Source organism: Hemicordylus capensis, chromosome 2 (genome assembly GCF_027244095.1).
Source record: "Hemicordylus capensis ecotype Gifberg chromosome 2, rHemCap1.1.pri, whole genome shotgun sequence".
Lineage (NCBI taxonomy): Eukaryota > Metazoa > Chordata > Lepidosauria > Squamata > Cordylidae > Hemicordylus > Hemicordylus capensis.
This window is the reverse complement of record NC_069658.1, coordinates 43970951-43989789: the sequence shown is the minus strand read 5'-3', so window position 1 is coordinate 43989789 and position 18839 is coordinate 43970951. Positions and strand designations below refer to the sequence as shown.

Here is an 18839-nt window from a genome sequence, read left to right as displayed (position 1 = left end):
GCTGTCAGAAAGAGATGCTGGGCTGAACGAGGGGAGGATGACTCACCCCCTGGCAGCCACGCCTCAGCCGTGCGGAGGCTGAAATAAAAAAACAACAACCCTGGAGGTTGGGCGCAGCAGGAGGCCCCTAAAAAGTACGTTTTGGAGGGCCTCATGCCAGGGGCGGTCCAGGCACCAAAATTGCCTAGGTGCGCCCCTGGCTTTGAGTGCCAGTCTAGGATGAAAAGTGTTGGATATTCCAAAAGCATTGACTATGTATGTATGTAATTTATTTATGTCCTATTTCTTGCATCTCTGCTCTGATTGGTAAACTGCTGTTCTTAGGACACCCCTTTCTTCTTTGTTAGAACATAAGAACAGCCCTGCTGGAACAGGCCCAAGGCCAGCATCCTGTTCCACACAGTGGGCCCCCAGATTTCTCTGAGAAACTCACAGGCAAGAGGTGAGGGTATGCCCTCTCTCTTGCTCTTGCTCCCTGCAACTGGTATTAAGAGGCATCTTGCCTCTGAGTTGGGAAGTGGCCTGTAGCCACCAGACTTGTCCTCAGTGAATTTGTCCAAGCCCCTCTTAAAGCCGCCCAAGCTAGAGGCCATCACCACATCCCATGGCAGAGAATTCCATAGATTAATTATGTGCTGTGTGAAAAAGTATTTCCTTTTGTTGGTCCTAAATTTCCTGGCCTTCAGTTTCATGAGATGACCCCTGTTTCTACTGCTGTGAGAGAAGGAGAAAAATCTATCTGACCGCTCTCTCTACTCCATGCATGATTGCATACACTTCTATCATGTCTCCCCATAGCTGCCTCTTTTCCAAACTAAAAAGCCCCAGATGCTGTAGCCTAGCCTCATAATTAAGGTGCTCCAGGCCCCTGATCATCTTAGTTGCCCTCTTCTGCACCTTTTCCAGTTCTACAATATCCTTCTTAAAAATACAGTGACCAGGACTGCATGTAGTTCTCCAAATGTGGCCGCACTATAGATTTGTACAAGGGCATTATAATATTAGAATTTTTATTTTCAATCCCCTTCCTAATGATCGCTAGAATGGAATTTGCATTTTTCATACCTAGGGATGTGCACAAAACTGGTTTGCCTGATTCGGTTTGAATGCAAATTGGCATCCAACTCGGGTGGGCAGGTTCAGTTTTGGTTTTGCTTGAACCTCCCTTTGGTTTGGTTTGAATTTGAATTTGAACGCAGTTCGAACCGGTTCTAAAAGGATATAATGGGAACCTGAACTGGCCCATTATACCCTATGTAGAGCACCTAGGGGAATAAAAATGGGGTGGATAGTAGGCACCCAGGGGTGCCTACCACCCACCAAATCCCAAGGCAATTGGAGACTCCTGCAATTATTGGTTAAATTTTTTTATTCCTTCCATAGGGAATAATGGGGATTTGAGGATGCCAGGGCACCCCAAAGTGGGTATGGGGGCACAGCAGGGCTGGCCTCAATTCCCCCCAGGCACCCCCAATTTGATAGGAGTTATTGTTGTTTAATCAGGAATTTTTAAAGAATTAAATTTGGGCTCCATAGGAAAGCATGAGATAGAGTCATCCATTGAAATGACACAGTGTTCTTTCACCTACTGACCTTAATTGCTTTATTGCTCTGTTTGGTTTGAGTTTGAACCTTCAAACTGAACTGGTTCGAATTCGAACCTGTTTGCACATCCCTATTCACACCTGCCGTGCATTGAGCACTTTCAACATTGAAAGCATTGAGCTTCCACTACGACCCCAAGATCTTTTTTCCTGGTCAGTCACTGACAGCTCAGATCCCATTAGTCAATATGTGAAGTTGGGGTCCCCCCCATATGCATCACTTTACACTTGCTTACATTGAACCACATTTGACATTTTATCATCTACTCCCTCAGCTTGGAGATATCTTTTTGCAGCTCCTGCTTTGGATTTCACTACTCTAAATTTGATTACCGCAACTTCTAGATCATTTATGAACAAGTTAAAGAGTATCGATCCCTGGGAGACTGCACTTCCTACTTCCTTCCATTGTGAAAACAGCCCATTTATTCCTACCCTCTGTTTCCTGTCCTTCAACCAAACATGGATCTGTAGCCTTATCCCGTGACTGCCAAGTTCACTCGTTCTTCCTTTCACCATGAGGTAGTTAGTAAAGGCTGCAGGCTTTGCTGTCTAAGTTTGTTACTTCTTAAAAGAAACCTTTACTTGTTGTAGAGCTTAAGCAATTGTCTCCAGGTCTCCTCCCTGAGCGCTGTTCTCATCACTGGGTTACTCTGCTAAATAAAGGGTTGACTCAAATTCTCCCCTATACAAAGTAAGATATTCATTCATTCATTCGTTCGTTTTCTATACCGCCCTTCCAAAAATGGCTCAGGGCGGTTTACACAGAGAAATAATAAATAAATAAGATGGCTCCCTGTCCCCAAAGGGCTCACAATCTAAAAAGAAACATAAGATTGACACCAGCAACAGTCACTGGAGGTACTGTGCTGGGGCTGGATAGGGCCAGTTACTCTCCCCCTATTAAATAAAGAGACTCACCATGTCAAAAGATGCCTCTTTGCCAAGTTATCAGGGGTTGCTATAACTATAATATATACATGAAATGTAATCCATGGAGTTTTAACCTTCAAATTAATATTTGTTGGTAGTTTTTCTTTTTATATAATTTTGTGATTGCATAATTTTATTGAAGAAAAATTACATTTCTATTAATGTGAACTCAGTAACACAAAATTTGCTCTTTTTGTTAAGCATCCGGTATTCCCAGGAGGTCTCCCATCCAAATACTAACCAGGCCTAACCCTGCTTGGCTTCCAAGATCAGATGCAATAGGGCGTTTTCAGGGTGGTATGGCTGTAGTTAAGCACACCTTTATTTGCCTAATTTCCATATACAATAACTCAAAAATATCTGTCACAGGAGGAATCTCCAGGGGCGGGGGGGATTGCTTCATATGATGAAATAGTTGATGATCTCATTAGCAGCAGGCAACTGTCAACCCATTTATGTTTGAAATGAAAAGCTGAGTTCTAAGGAAAGATGACTTGTTCTTTCATCACAGTGACTGATCAAATCATTTGTAAGGGAGACAATTTTTGAATTCGAAGGTGAAATTACTGTGAAAATATAATAGGGAAACCATCTCTGTGAATGCAGAGCAGAAAAACAAAGCGGGAATCAATATGGGAATCAATATAAGTGGGAAAACAAAGCGGGAATCAATATGGTCCCAGACTAATGGGATTACTTCATTTGGGAATGACTTCCCTAGGAAGCCCTCTTGCATGGTGATTCTCTTCTGTTTAGCAGGGGGAGAGCAACCGGCCCTATCCAACCCCACCCAGCACAGCATCCCTCCAGTGGCTGTGGCTGTTATCTGCCTTATGTTTCTTTTGAGATTGTGAGCCCTTTGGGTTCAGGGGACAATCTTCTTGATGTATTATTTATTTTTATATGTAAAGTGCTTTGAGAACTTTAGTTGAAGAGCAGTATATAAATATTTGTAGTAGTAGCAGCAGCCATGGATTGCTTCCTTGACTCTGCTTGTTAATCATGGGCGCATCTTCTTTGGACCTCATCGTAGCTTTTCTAATCCTTCCTATTCCTACTCAAAAAGCACTCTCTTTTTCCAAGATTTAGGCCTATATTCCTTGAGAGTGTTCCATCGGTTTTTCTAACCAAATCTACTAACCATTCATACAGGCGCGTAACAACGATAGGGCAAGGGGAGACAATTGTCTGGGGGCCCCACTGCCTGGAGGGGCCCCCCAGAGGCACCTCACGTGACTCCCCATTGCCCCCTGCCCAGCCCCAAGGCCCCTCAGCCACTTGCCCTCTTCGCCGTCTCTCCAGCTTGTTCTCCTGGCCGGCAATCGAGGCAGCAGACAAGCTGCAAAGAGCTCCTTTTCTCCCGCCTCTCAGCTGATCGGCGGGTGGGCGGGGCTTCCACGGAGGCCTCGTGTAGGCCTCTGTGAAGCCTGAACTCCAGTAGGGCCCAAGCCAGCCAGGAAGGAGGCAGCCAGAGAGGCCTCCACTGTTCTCTGCAGCAGAAGACCCCCTGCTGCCAGGTAGAGTGTGAACTCCTTTTTGTGGTTACCTTCCTCACCCCCCCACCTGGATATATAGGGATCTGCTTGCCATAGGGCTTTGATATGGGGGGGAGGGACTGAGAAGTCTCTGAATATTTATTTTTAAACAGCTTGGAAAATTTGCTGGCTTAAAAAAAACTATCTAAAAAGTCCTATAAGTGGCTTGTTTCATGGCAGAAAATTACAAAAACTTCTGGAAGAAACAGTATTATATTTATTTTATTCATTCATTTATAAATGCACTTATGTTCAAGTTGTTTTGCAACCCAGAAGGTCTGAGTGAGAACTGTGAAGCATGTGTGGTGCTTTTATTTTATTTTTCTTGTGTGTGAACTGCTCCCCAATAACTTGCAGGGACTTCAGGGTAAATCTGGCCAACATGTGAATGCAGCACCTCCCTTCCAGAGATGTGTGTTAAAGGGCTTTAAAAGCCTCTTGTGAAAAACCTCCTGGAATCAAACTTGACTGAATTTGTTCAGAATTCTGAGAAAACAAACATAGGCTCACCCTGCATGGTTGAAAGTCTCCTTGGCTAATCTGCAGCGAGGGGCCCATTTTAATCATTCATCTTTCTAGTGTGTTCTAGGCATTAAAAGTAAAACAAATGTATAGTACTCAATGTATATCGCTATATATTGTGACGTGTGCGTGTGTGTATTCAGTGAAATGTATTTCCAGGCAGCATACTTATTTTGGAATATCAGACTTAAATCCTTGGGAGCCTGGGGTGTGCGGAGGCCCTGGACTTTGAGTGGGGGGGCCCCATTTTAAAATCTTGTCTCTGGGCCCACTCCAACCTTGCTACGCCCCTGCATTCATAAGCATTCAATCTATACCGTTCTAACAATTCATATTAGAGACACACAATAGGTAACATGAGGCTGTACCTTCCTCCTGTGTATAACTTAAATTATGATTGACCACTAGATGGCAGTACTGTATGAAATTCAACAGTAACCAAAGATTAGTTTTTAAAGGTGTGTATATAAGACACTGACATTTCAATTATGAAGAATCATATGCAACCTTTCAATTTTTAACACCCACTTCTAGCTGTATGCATGGGTCACTTCACTATAAGACAGTACAATTTAAGTTTCTTGTTATTTCAAAGACTGGGGCTCTGGAACTGCTGGTTGTAATGGAAAGTGTTGTTGGAATTCAGTTTTATTCATTAGATAGAACAAACTGTGTGCCATGATTTGGTTCCTGGACAACAGGCAGAACTAGTTGATTGCAACACTCAGTAGTGTTCTTTTAGGGCTACTAGAATGGAGGTCCAGGTGAGGATGACCTCAGTCTTATTTAGACATAGAGCGTAGGGGTATGCACAGAACTGGCTGGCCCAGTTCAGCTCAAGTCTGAACCGGACCTGGTCAGGGACCCTCTAGAGCCTCAAGTCTGAACCGGACCTGGTCAGGAACCCTCTAGAGCCTCCAGCCCCCGCCCTCCTGGATTGGTTCAGTCGGGGGGGGGTCGTGATTTTTTTTTTAAAAAATTATAGAACGTACCCCCCTCTGGGGGACTTGCTCTAGGTAGGTCTCCTTGCCTCCCAAACCGGCCCGTTCAGCCAGCTCTTTGGCCCATTTGGGCCTTCCCCCTCTGGGGTGATGGCCATTTTGGAGGCCACCTGTGCAATCGGCCTCTGTGTGGCCTTGGCCTGGGAATTCTCTGCCGCAAGATGTGGTGACAGCCACCAACCTGGATGGCTTTAAGAGAGGAGCTTAGACAAATTCATGGAGGACAAGTCTATGAATGGCTACTAGTCTGAAGGCTATAGGCTACCTCTAGCCTCAGAGAAAAGATGCTTCTAAATACCAGTTGCAGGAACACAACAGCAGGAGAGATGGCCTCACCTCTTGCTATGGGCTTCCCAGAATCATCTGGTGGGCCACTGTGTGAAGCAGAACACTGGACTAGATAGGCCTTGGACCTGATCCATCAGGGCTGTTCTTATGTTCTTATCTGTATTCTCAACACAGATTGCATGTGCTTTGAACATAATTCAGTTAAAGCAAAACACCCCTTTTGGTATTTTTGTAACTCCCATACAATAGGGGTAGTTATGGGTATAGCAGCTCCAACAGAGCTCCAAAAAGTGGGGAAATTAAATGGCCCATTACCTGATGTCCAGTCTGAGATATTTTCCTGCCCTACAAAACAATAACTACGAAAACACAATTTGGCTAAGTCCTCAATTTTTCCAGAGATTCATTTTAAAAAATAACAGACTTGTTCAGCATGCAATTCTGAGCTTTAAAATGACTGTTCTGGCACGAATACTACAGAGGCGTAGCTTTGAGAAACTACAGATGGTCGAAGGAGGGCAGGGGAAATAACATGATAGAATATTGTTTTACCCTCACCACTATTCATGATTTAACCATATTTACCAGGGTGCTTTCCAGACGAGCTGCTCAACAGCAGCAAATGCCTCCATTCAAGCAAGTCGCATTCAAAACGTAAACAGCAGGGGGAGCAGTCTCGCAGAAACTAACAACCCGAAAAAACAGCAACTTTTTAACGCGGGATATACTATGTCCTAGCTCTATATCACAGTGATTAAATTCGAAACAAGGCATTGGAAATGTGAATGGCACCCTGATGTCCGCATAGGGACTGCAGTGCCACGACAATGGAAGTGTGGAAAGCACACTTCCAAGATAAGATGTCACCCCGTTGCAGGGTCTAATCTGGAAAGTGCCCAGTCTTTAAAAGAGCCATTAAGACAAACTTAAAAACAATTTAAAACATTACTGAAAGCCTGGCCAAAAAATAAAAGTGTCTTATTTGCTTTTGTTGTGTTTATTTTTGTGAACCGCCTAGAGCCTTTGGAGTCAAGTGGTATATACATAAATAAAATAAAATAAAATAAAATAAAATAAAATAAATCCCTTGTTCAAAATCCCTCATCAGTCACCAATGTACTACAAGGCTTGTTTGAGACTACAGTTTTGCCACATGTCCCCTCATACACACCTTGGAGATACTGACATTGAACCATCTTGTAGGGTTACTGGGGGCCAAATGAGACTAAATGTGGGAGAAATGCAATAGGGATTCCTTCAAAGTTTCTTTAAAACAAAGCAGCCACCAGAGCTCAAGCTGAACTGGGGTATTGGCACTGGAGAGGGGGGTAGTTATGGTGCCACATACACCAAATCTGGGATTTTGCTCTGTGTGTGTAAGGAAATGTCAAGATATCCAGTCTTCTAGTTTGGCCCTGAGAGAATGTATGTGGCATAATTCCGGAATGCTAAAGTACTACATATATTAGTATTATTCTTACCAATAAGAGAATTCACCAGAGAAGGGTCTGAAGACATCTGATGGAGTCCAGTATAGTGAAAGTGAAAGGGTGAATGCCTGGAAGCCTTCCCCTTTCACGTTTCCTGGAAGAAGAGCAAGATAGCCATGAAATGAAATAAAACAAACCCCTGAAAGGATCAGGCAAGTTATACTCTAATTTGCCATCATGAACATGCAGCCATGAAATTAAAAGGGGTGTGTTATGTAGAGACCCAACCAGAAGAAATGGTTGTGGAAGACATTGACGTGTTGCACACTTTGCACAAGCTTGTATGTGTTCCAGTGATGGTCTTCCGGTAGCAGCAGCACAATATCACAAAGTGGGACAATTGTACACAGCTCCAGGGTGTCTAGTTGAATGGGGGGGCAAATCCCCCGGTCAGTGGCGGGAGGGGCTGGCTGGGAAACAGCCAACTCTTCACTCTCCCCATCTCATTGGCAAACTGCTGGCTCCTGATCGGAGTGTGGAGAGAGAGAGATTATTTGTTTATTTTATATATTTATTATTAAAACTTTTATACCGCCCTTCCAAAAGGCTCAGGGCAGTTTACATTAAAACACCATTAAAATCAGTTAATAATTAAAACAAAAATTATAAAAAGATAAAACAATGATTAACAATTAAAAACATCATAAAACAGCAATTAAATAATCAGAACAATTTAAAAACAAGTTACTTTTAAAAACAAGTTTTAAAAAGCTGAGAAAGCCTGGTTGAAGAGATGTGTTTTCAGAAATTTTTAAAAAACTGCCAGAGATGGGGAGAATCATATCCCAGCAGGGAGCGCACTCCACAATCTCAGGGCAGCAGCCGAGAAGGCCCGTCTCTGTGTAGCCACCAAACGAGTTGGCGGCAACTGGAGACAGACCTCCTCAAGTGACCTCAATGGGCGGTGGGGCTCATAGCGAAGAAGATGCTCCCTTAAATACCCAGGGCCTAAGCTGTTTAGGGCTTTATAGGTTATAATTAGCATTTTGTATTTTGCCCGGAAACCTATAGGCAGCCAGTGTAGCTCCATCAACAGAGAAGTAATGTGGTCTCTCCAAGATGACCCAGAGACCAACCTGGCTGCCGCATTCTGAACCAACTGAAGTTTCCGAACTACGTACAAAGGCAGCCCCACATAGAGCGCTTTACAGAAGTCATGTCTGGAGGTTACCAACAAATATACCACTGTTTTGAGGTCATTGATCTCAAGAAACGGGCACAGCTGGCGTATCAGCCGGAGCTGATAGAAAGCACCCCTGGCCACCGCCTCAACCCGAGAAAGCAAGGAGAGACATTGATCCAGAAGTACTCCCAGATTGCGAACCTGTTCCTTTTGGGGAAGTGTGACCCCGTCTAGAACAGGTAGATCAAAACTGTCTCTAGAGTTCTGACCCCGCACAATACAGGTGAAACTCGGAAAATTAGAATATCGTGCAAAAGTCCATTAATTTCAGTAATGCAAATTAAAAGGTGAAACTGATATATGAGACAGACGCATTACATGCAAAGCGAGATAAGTCAAGCCTTAATTTGTTATAATTGTGATGATCATGGCGTACAGCTCATGAAAACCCCAAATCCACAATCTCAGAAAATTAGAATATTACATGGAACCAAGAAGACAAGGATTGAAAAATAGAACAATATCGGACCTCTGAAAAGTATACAGTGTACTGTGCTTGATTGGCCAGCAAACTCGCCTGACCTGACCCCATAGAGAATCTATGGGGCATTGCCAAGAGAAGGATGAGAGACATGAGACCAAACAATGCAGAATTGCTGAAGGCCGCTAATGAAGCATCCTGGTCTTCCATAATACCTCATCAGTGCCACAGGCTGATAGCATCCATGCCACGTCGCATTGAGGCAGTAATTGCTGCAAAAGGGGCCCAAACCAAGTACTGAATACATATGCATGCTTATACTTTTCAGAGGTCCGATATTGTTCTATTCTTCAATCCTTGTCTCCTTGGTTCCATGTAATATTCTAATTTTCTGAGATTGTGGATTTGGGGTTTTCATGAGCTGTACGCCATGCTCATCACAATTATAACAAATTAAGGCTTGACTTATCTCGCTTTGCATGTAATGCGTCTGTCTCATATATCAGTTTCACCTTTTAATTTGCATTACTGAAATTAATGGACTTTTGCACCATATTCTAATTTTCCGAGTTTCACCTGTAGACTGCAAGGTAGCATACTGAAGTCTAGGACCCACAGGGTAGTGTTCTCTGAAGTGCTACCTGTTCCACATGCAGGGACAGCGAGACAGGCGGAGCTGAGGGGTCTCAATGCGTGGATGAGATGGTGTTGCCAGGATTTAGATTCATTAGGTACTGGGATACATTTTGGGGGAAGCGAAGCCTGTACAAAAGGCTTAGGCTCCACTTGAACCAAAATGGAACCAGACTGCTGGCGCTAAAAATCAAGAAGGTCGCAGAGCAGCTTTTAAAATGACACCTAGGGGATTGCTGGTGGCATCTGCTTTGGCCGGCAAAATCCTCTAAGGTGTAAGGGTGAACATGTTTCGGATAAAACAGAAAGGGACAGAGTAGAGCCAGGAGTTTTGCAGAAGGAAATACAGGACAACTTGCCAAATAGGTCAAATGATGGTAAAGGGGATAGCACACACCAACACCAGGTGAGGGACCCGGTGTATAGGTGTCTGTATACCAATGCCAGAAGCCTCCAAGCCAAGATGGGTGAGCTGAAGTACTTGGTTACTAATGGGAACATAGATATAGTGGGTGTAACAGAAACCTGGTGGAATGGTGAGAACCAGTGGGACATAATTATTCCTGGATGTAAACTTTATAGAAGGGACAGGGAGGGGAGGGTTGGTGGAGGAGTAGCACTGTATATCAAAGAAGGGATAGATTCCAATAAGCTAGAAAACCTAGGTGGAACAGAGTCCTCCACAGAATCATTATGGGTAACATTACAAGGACTGAAAGGAAATGTGTTACTAGGGTCGTGCTATCACCCTCCAGATCAAAGTGCTGAAAGTGACCTGGAGTTGGAGAAATAAATAAGAAAAGTGTCAGACAGGGCAGTAATAATGGGTGACTTCAACTACCCACACATAGACTGGGTAAATCACATTCAGGTAATGAGAGAGAGTGCAAATTTCTAGATGTGCTAAATGACTGTGCCTTAGAACAGTTAGTCGTGGAACCAACCAGAGAGATAGCGACTTTGGATTTAATCCTGTGTGGTGCCCAGGACCTGGTGCAAGATGTCAGAGTTGCAGAACCATTCAGTAGCAGTGACCATAGTGTGATCCAATTCAGCATATATGTGACTGGAGAATTGTCAAGGAAGTCCAAAACAGATGCCTTGGACTTCAGAAGAGGAAACTTCTCAAAAATGAGGGGACTGGTAAGAAAGAAGTTGAAAGGGAAAGTCAGGAGGATCAAATCATTCCAGAAAGCATGGAACAGTCTAGAAGCACAGTTGGAATATATACCAAGAAGGAGGAAAGGTATCACCAAGTTCAGGAGAATACCAGCATGGCTAACAAGTAGAGTCAGGGAAGCAGACTTCCTGCAGAAAATGGAAGTCCTGCCCAAATGGCAGGAAGGAACATAAACTCTGGCAAAAGAAATGCATTGCAAAGACACAATAAGGGATGCAAAGAGAGGGTTTGAGGAGCATATAGCTAGAAGTGTCAAGGGGAATAACAAAAACTTCTTTAAATATATCAGAAGTAGAAAACCTGCCAGGGAGGTGGTTGGACCCTTAGATGATGAGGGTGTGAAAGGGATTATTGAGGAGGATAAGGAGATTGCAGAGAAGCTGAATGAGTTCTTTGCATCTGTCTTCACGACAGAGGAGACTGACCATATACCCTCTCCAGAATTGAGTTTTTCAGGTTTAGTGGCTGAGGAACTGGGTGAATTTGAGGTGACAAGGGAAGAGCTATCAACAGGCATGTGGATAACGGTGATCTGGTTGACATAGTATACTTGGACATCCAAAAAGCTTTTGATAAAGTTCCCCACCAAAGGCTCTTGACTAAACTTAGCAGTCATGGAATAAGGGGACAGGTTCATGTGTGGATTGGTAACTGGTTGAAGGACAGGAAACAGAGAGTAGGAATAAATGGACAGTTTTCACAATGGAGGTAGGTAGGAGGTGGGCTCTCTCAGGGATCGGTACTGGAACCAGTGCTCTTTAACTTGTTCATAAATGATCTAGAAGTTGGGGTAACCAGTGAAGTGGCCACATTTGCAGATGACACTAAACTATTTAGGATAGTGAAATCCACAACAGATTGTGAGGAACTTCAAAAAGATCTCCCCAAACAGGGGGACTGGGCAACAAAATGACAAATGTGGCTCAATGTAAGCAAGTGTAAAGTGATGCGCATTGGGGCAAAAAACACCAACTTCACATATACGCTGATGGGATCTGAGCTGTCTGTGACTGACCAGGAGAGAGATCTTGGGGTTGTGGTGGACAGCTCATTGAAAGTGTCATCTCAGTGCATGGCAGCTGTGAAAAAAGCTAATTCCATGCTAGGGATCATTAGGAGGGGGATTGAAAATAAAAATGTTAATATTATAATGCCCTTATACACATCTATGGTGTGGCCACACCTGGAATACTGCGTTCAGCTTTGGTCACCGTATCTTAAGAAGGATATTGTAGAACTGGAAAAGCTGCAGAAGAGGGCAACCAAAATCATCAGGGGCCTGGAGCACCTTCCATATGAGGCTAGGCTACAGCATCTGGGGCTCTTTACTTTGGAAAAGAGGCAACTAAGGGGAGACATGATTGAGGTTTATAAAATTATGCATGGAGTGGAATGGGTGGACAGAGATAAATTTTTCTCCCTCTCTAACAACACTAGATGTAGGGGTCACCCCATGAAACGGAAGGTTGGGAAATTTAGGACTGACAAGTGGAAGTACTTTTTCACACAGCGCATAATTAATCTAAAGAATTCCTTGCCATGGGATGTGGTGATGGCCACCAGCTTGGATGGCTTTAAAAGAGGCTTAAACAAATTCATGGAGGACAGGTCTATCAATGGCTATGGCTACTAGTCTGGTGGCTGTGGGCCATCTCCAGCCTCAGAGGCACGATACCTCTCAATACCAGTTGCAGGGGAGCAACAGCAGGGGAGAGGGCATGCACATACCTCTTGCCTGTGGGCTCCCTAGAGGCATCTGGTGGGCCACTGTATGAAACAGATTGCTGGACTAGATGGGCCTTATGCCTGATCCAGCAGGGCTGTATGAGTCTCCCATCAGCCCATCTGCAGTGCCTCATGTTCTCAGCCACCTACAACCTGGCCCATCAGCAAGACAGAGGGATTAAACCTCTTGGACCAAGGATGCCCTTTGAGATGCAATGCCAAGTTGACCCTGGCCTGGCTGCAGTCAGTTGACTTCTTGGCTCTATAAAAACTTTAGCCTCTGCCTCCTCTTACTCCATTTTGACTAAACTAGCTCCCTTGGTACTTGGCCCGAGGCCCGCCCTGACCATGCCTTGCTTCTGACCATTGGATTCTTGCCCATCCTTCACTGCTCCTCCTGTCTTTGGCCTTATACTTCTTGCCCACTCCGGCCTAAACTTGATCTCCCTACTCTGGTCTTGGCTTATAGCCAGGGCATGACATGAGCCCAGTTTCCAGAAACACAGTCCACATGCATCATTGTAGCAAGCTAGCCCAGGAAAATAGAATAAGGCTTAAAAAACAAACAAACAAACAAACAAAAAACCCACACCATTTAATAGCATGTGCCAACTAAAACAGGAAAATCATTGTAATGCCCAATCCTTTTATTTCCTATGCCAAGCTCTCCATGTCTTAAAACAGTGCTTCTCTCAGTGACTCTCTCTCCTTGCTAGGTTATTTCAAGTATAAGGACTGCAAGTTCACTAGCTGTTCATGCAGAAGTGAAACCACACTCCACCTTGACAGCAGAGAACTTCTTACACCCAGAAGGACAGAAAAGAGGAAATGGACAGAAAAGAGGAAATGCTCATAAGCCAAAATTTATTTCACTCAAACTAGTGCTGAAGAAGATTGCAAGCATTGGCTGGCACGGAAGCGATAAAATAAAATAATACCAGAGGTATTTCATCACGCATACTTAAATTTCCATAGATATATTGAAATTTCATTTCAGTGTGGGGGAGGGGGGAATCATTTCCCCACACTTCTGCTCTTGCTGCTTTTATTGTTTTATTGGGTGTCTGTTTTTTAAACTCCTTAACAGATCTGTATGTTTCATACTTGTATTTAATATTTGTACTGTGTTCAATTCTTGATGGATTTGTATTGTTTTATTGTGTTGTGAACCACCTTGGGATTATTCTTAATGAAAGGATATCTATAATTGTAACAATAAATAAAAGCAATAAATGCATTTTAAAAATCAAAATTCCATCCCCTTATTTCTAAATGATGCCATTTATCGACCAACCCTATCACTTGGTCATCCCCACTTCCCCCGCAGACTGATTTTTGGCTTCCAAGAGAAATGGGCTGAGGCTTCTCCTCCAGTCCCACCAAATGAAACATGATCCTTCTAACCCACTGAAGCAGGGAAGTGCCTGGCACCCGCATGGCAAGATTATTTCAGCATAATTAAGAAAGCTTGTCAGCATGAGCCTGGCTGCCGGCGGCAGCCTCCAGCCTATGGGACTAAGCGTGCATGTCCTTGGCATGCAGGAAGTCCAGATGTCTTTATCTTCTTGGGCAATGAGTTAGATTCTATCCAGATGGTGTCTTGATTGCTTGAAGCTCAATTGATTGAATTAGTGGAGCCGTTATCTGTTCAGCAGTTTAGATGCCCGGGACTCCCATCCGTCGTCATCGCATTAGACTTTGCTTGCCAAATGCCTGGTACGAGGGCAGATCAATAACTAACAGCTCCGTAGCATTTCTAAGTGTGTGTATTTAAGAACCCAGCTCTGGCCTGGAGAACATGTTCATATGGTTCCTGCTGACCTTGATGTGGATGGGCAGATACATCTGATGCTCATGCAACAGAAGGCTACTATGCATTTCAGGCTCATTTAACCACAACTGCTATGCAAAGCCCACAAGGCCTCGGCAACACCTGCCCACCAGCCACCACGCCAGGGATCACAGCAGCCACCTTGAACAACCATGCTTTTACAGAGATAAAGAGGCTCCTTTTAAAGGACCACAAAGCAGAACTTGATTCTTGGTCCAGATTTAGTGGTTGCTTATCTCAAGAATCCAAAGCAGGGCTTTTAGATATCCCACCAATCAGATTCCATTTCTTGTCTGAACATAGCAAGCTGCCTTAGACCATATTGGACCATTGGTCCATCTAACTCAGTATTGTCTGCACTGACTGACATAGGCATTCCAAGCTTTCCAGCAGGATTCTTTTCCAGCCCTGTCTGGAGATTAAACCTGGGACATTCTGCATGTGAAGCAACCTGATCCCCACTACAAATGAAACAGAGAACCCATCAACACACACACACACACACACACACACACACACACACACACACACACACACACGTGAAGACTTCATTTTCCTTCTGCTAAAGCAGCAGTTCCCAACCTTATAGTTAAAATTGTTATTGTTAAATTTTGACCCCAGCTGTTAGACTAAAAACCCCTTCATCCCCAGCCACAAAGGCTGAAGGCAGCAACATCTGGGCACCCAGGGTTGGGATTCCCTGTACTAAAGTAAGGGGAGGTCTTGGTGTTGTTTTTGTAAGCACCTCTTATTTCTCCTTATTTCATTACCAACTGCAATGAAAACTGCTATCAGTCACAAGCAAGGCATTAGCTACTGTTATATAGAACAGAAAACAAAACAAAAGGTAAAGTGGAAGCTGAAAGTGGAAGAAGGAGAAGCTGTTTACACCCAACTAAATCATTCTATGAATAGATATTTGCTATGGGAGATCTCTGGAAACAAATACTACTGCTTGACCAAATACTATCTTGATATAGCATATTGATTTTTTAGAAAAGCATTTTATATCAACCCCCGAGAAACCTGGTGGAGCACTGGAAGAACCAGACCAATTAATCTATGCAATAAGAATTTTATATGCTGTAAGAATATGCCCACTAGGATTAGACTAAAGCTTAGGCAAATGGTCTGATTTAGTGACTGCAGGAGGGCAAGGCAGCGTGTTATTGGCAATTCTATTCCTCCTAGTAATTGAACAGGATATGAACTGGGCAACACAGAGCTCCAGGGAGGGCATGAAATGGGATAATGGAGAGAACGAAGGGACCTTGAACTTACTGATAAAAATCGCTTTATTTTAAGTACATCCTGGAATGAAATGAACATCTGCCCTTGCTACAAGGAGAAGACAGAAAGCAACAGACCCTGGATAAAAAAAATCAATACAGTTCTAAAATAAAATGTCTATCTTCAAAGGGCTCACGATCTTACAAAAAGACAAGGTGGACACCACTGGACAGATGCTGTGCTGGGATTAGGTAGGGACAGTTGCTCTCCCCATTAAATATAAGAGAACCACCACTTTTAAAAGGTGCCACTTTGCTCAGTTAGCAGATGTACAGAAGATGCTCCCAGTAAATGAAAGACACATGCAGACATTCCCATTTGCTTCTGATGGAATGCCCTTCAAACGAATTGAAGAAGCATGTTCCACTAGTGACTCTTCTTATGACTGTAGCAAGGGCCTCACCAAGAGCAAAGTCTTTCCTCAGAAGCTCCCATACATTTTATTAGGGGCCTCCCCATTTACAGTAATGCAAATCAAGTGGCAAGGGTGAGGCAAGAATTTGCCGAAGACTGGGGGAAGGAGGAACTGAAAGAGCTCACTGTATTTAAGGCACTTGCCTTCAGGAGGAAACTTCTTTTCATCAGCCACTACTGTTTGTCTTACTCAATTCTTTGATTTAACAAAGCTCTCTAAACCTATTCTAGAACATTATTTTTCATCTGATTTCCATCACCGAGGCGTATCTGTGTGGCGAATCTAATAAAGCTTCTTAATGGCTTGCTGCACGTACTGCTGGGTTCTGATGGGGCTTTTAGGTGTTAGCTGCGAAGTTACCAAGCCAGTAGATAAGATGTGCACTGAGGTGAGTGATAACTTATTTGTCTCTCTATTGGGGCAAACACATCTTGGAGAGAGAATCAATAATTAATCTGTAGCAGTGAATACTTGCATACCAACATTGGGTTGTTTTAGAGGACTAAGAACTGCTGGAGGAGGAACAGAAAAGTCTCAGAGAATGCCGTAGTTTCTGAACAGCTTCTGGCTACAGGAAGGGAAATCTTTTTTTCTAGAGGATGTTTGACAAAGTACAACACACTTTGTGCTCAGTCCAGCTTAAATTAACAGTGATTAAGTTAATTGTGAAAGCAGTGGGACTTTAGCATAAAAGAGTATTTTATGCCAGTAGTTTCAATGGGACATGCAGAGTTACATGGAAGTAAACCTCTTCAAACAGAAGACTGACTTCCAAGCAAACATGCATAGGGTTGAGGAGTTCATTTGTTTAGCTTAATCAAGGCCACCATCTGTATTCCTCAAAATTTCGTCACGCTGAAATCTTATGTAACAGCATGCCAAGAACTGAAACAAAAGCAGATAAGCTTATAAACCTTTGTGTACATCTCTGTGTATACAATCTCTCTGGAATATTAGCCAAAAGTTTGAACAGAAATCACTCCTCCCCACAAACCTTTGAATTCTGACAAAAAAATTTAAATAATACATAGGAAAGAGAGGAGATAAGAGAAAACTCATTATTTGAAGTAGTTCAGACAACATTTACAAGGAGAGAGGCAACATTTTGCTAGTGATTTTCTGGACCTAAAGGGATTGTAATGAAACAGTCCACTGGTGCTTTTAATCTGTGTGCAGCAGGAGCATATGAACAGGTGCATTGCTTTATAAGCAGTTTAAATGCACCTAATTTCTGTAGAACTAGACCTTGGGGTGATGTTTTCCCCGTTGCACACGTTATGCTGCAAGCAGAGAGACTTGTTAAAAATAACTATCAGAGAAGTCTATTCACATTTACATAGGTAGCTAAATATTCCTTTTGGCATTTCACTTGATCGAACAATTGACTTCTTGATGTGTAGAAAGTGCAAAAATGATTGATATTTCAAATTCTTCCAGATGACGGCTGGAATGTCACTAGTGTAAGAGTTGTGATGAAAATGACCCAACATGGACTAGAGCCAATTATAGGGACTACTCCATGGCGGTGGCAAAGAAATGCTTTTTCTTCACCTCCATTGCATCTGCTCAGTGCAGACCAGTGGAGCTGTTTTGTAGCAAAAGCATTGCTCCACACATCCCCCCAGGTAATGTGGGAGGAACCATCTACAGCCCATTGTGATCAGTTTACATGTCACTTTGAAGTTAAAGTTGCTTGCATCTGTGCCAATTTGGGCTCCAGGGTTTTGACAGTTCTAGCAGACATGCCTCAGGTACCATCTCTAGATTTAATTCTGTACATCACCTAGAGATGCACGTATCAGGCAGTATAAAATATGATAAATAAATAAAACGAATAAATACATCTGGTCCTATTGTGTTGGATTCTTTTCCATTAGTGCAGCCTGAGGATGTGGTCAAGATCCTGGGCAGTGTACACGCAACATCATCTGCTCTGTACCCTTGCCCTTCATGGCTAATAAAATCTGTCAGGGAGGGTACAGGCAGATGGTTGGAGGCTGTAATCAATGCTTCATTAGGAGGCAATGGTTAGTCCATTATTTAAAAAGCCCTCCCTCGATCCCTTCAACGTAGACAACTTATAGACCTGTTTCCAATCTTCCCTATTTGGGCAAGGTGATAGAGCCTGACGGGGTATCCTGGCTGCAGAGGGTCTTGGTATGATACACATTAACTAGACCCCTTTCAATCTGGCTTATGTCCTGGATATGGGACTGAAACTGCTTTGGTCACTCTAGTGGATGAACTTCACCAGGAGCTTGACTTGGGGAGTGCATCCCTGTTGGTTCTGCTGGACCCCTCAGTGGTATTGAAGATACCATGGAATCTACCTCTCAAGTGTAGGGATTGACTACCTCTCAAGTGTAGGGATTGGGGATACTGCTTTGGAGTGGCTTTGTTTCTTTCTTGGGGGGAAGGTTCAGAAGCTGGTGCTGGGGGATTACTGCTCTCAATACCAGTTGCAGGGGAGCAACAGCAGCAGGAGAGAGGGCATGCCCTCACGTCTTGCCTGAGGGCTCCCCAGAGGCATCTGGTGGGCCACTGTGTGAAACAGGATGCTGGACTAGATAGGCCTTGGGCCTGATCCAGCAGGGCTGTTCTATGCTTGGCTTCTTGGCCATTGGCCTGTGGGGCCCTGCAGGATACAGTTTTGTCCCTATGCTGTTTAATATCTACATGAAACCACTGGGAGAGGTCATCCAGGGGCTTGGACTGAGTTGTCTGTAGTATACAGATGACACTCGGCTCTATCTCTCATCACATGATCCTAAGGAGGTAGTGGATGTCC

The 18839-nt window shown here is 43.6% G+C and overlaps 1 protein-coding gene across 3 annotated transcripts in view; it reads left to right on the top strand.

The window, feature by feature from the left end:
• Positions 1–18839, top strand: part of CD180 (CD180 molecule) — a 49233-nt gene that overhangs the window by 18969 nt on the left and 11425 nt on the right. The window contains exons 1-2 of one of the 3 annotated variants that reach the window (XM_053288796.1): positions 3903–4054; positions 13232–13458. Coding sequence is in view for 1 of the 3 variants with exons in the window: in XM_053288795.1 (XP_053144770.1) it covers positions 16350–16439 (90 nt within the window). In the remaining 2 variants the exon portion in view is untranslated. Of the gene's footprint in view, positions 1–3902; positions 4055–13231; positions 13459–16226; positions 16440–18839 lie in introns of those variants that run through there. The other 2 variants (XM_053288797.1, XM_053288795.1) reach the window with 2 other exon arrangements.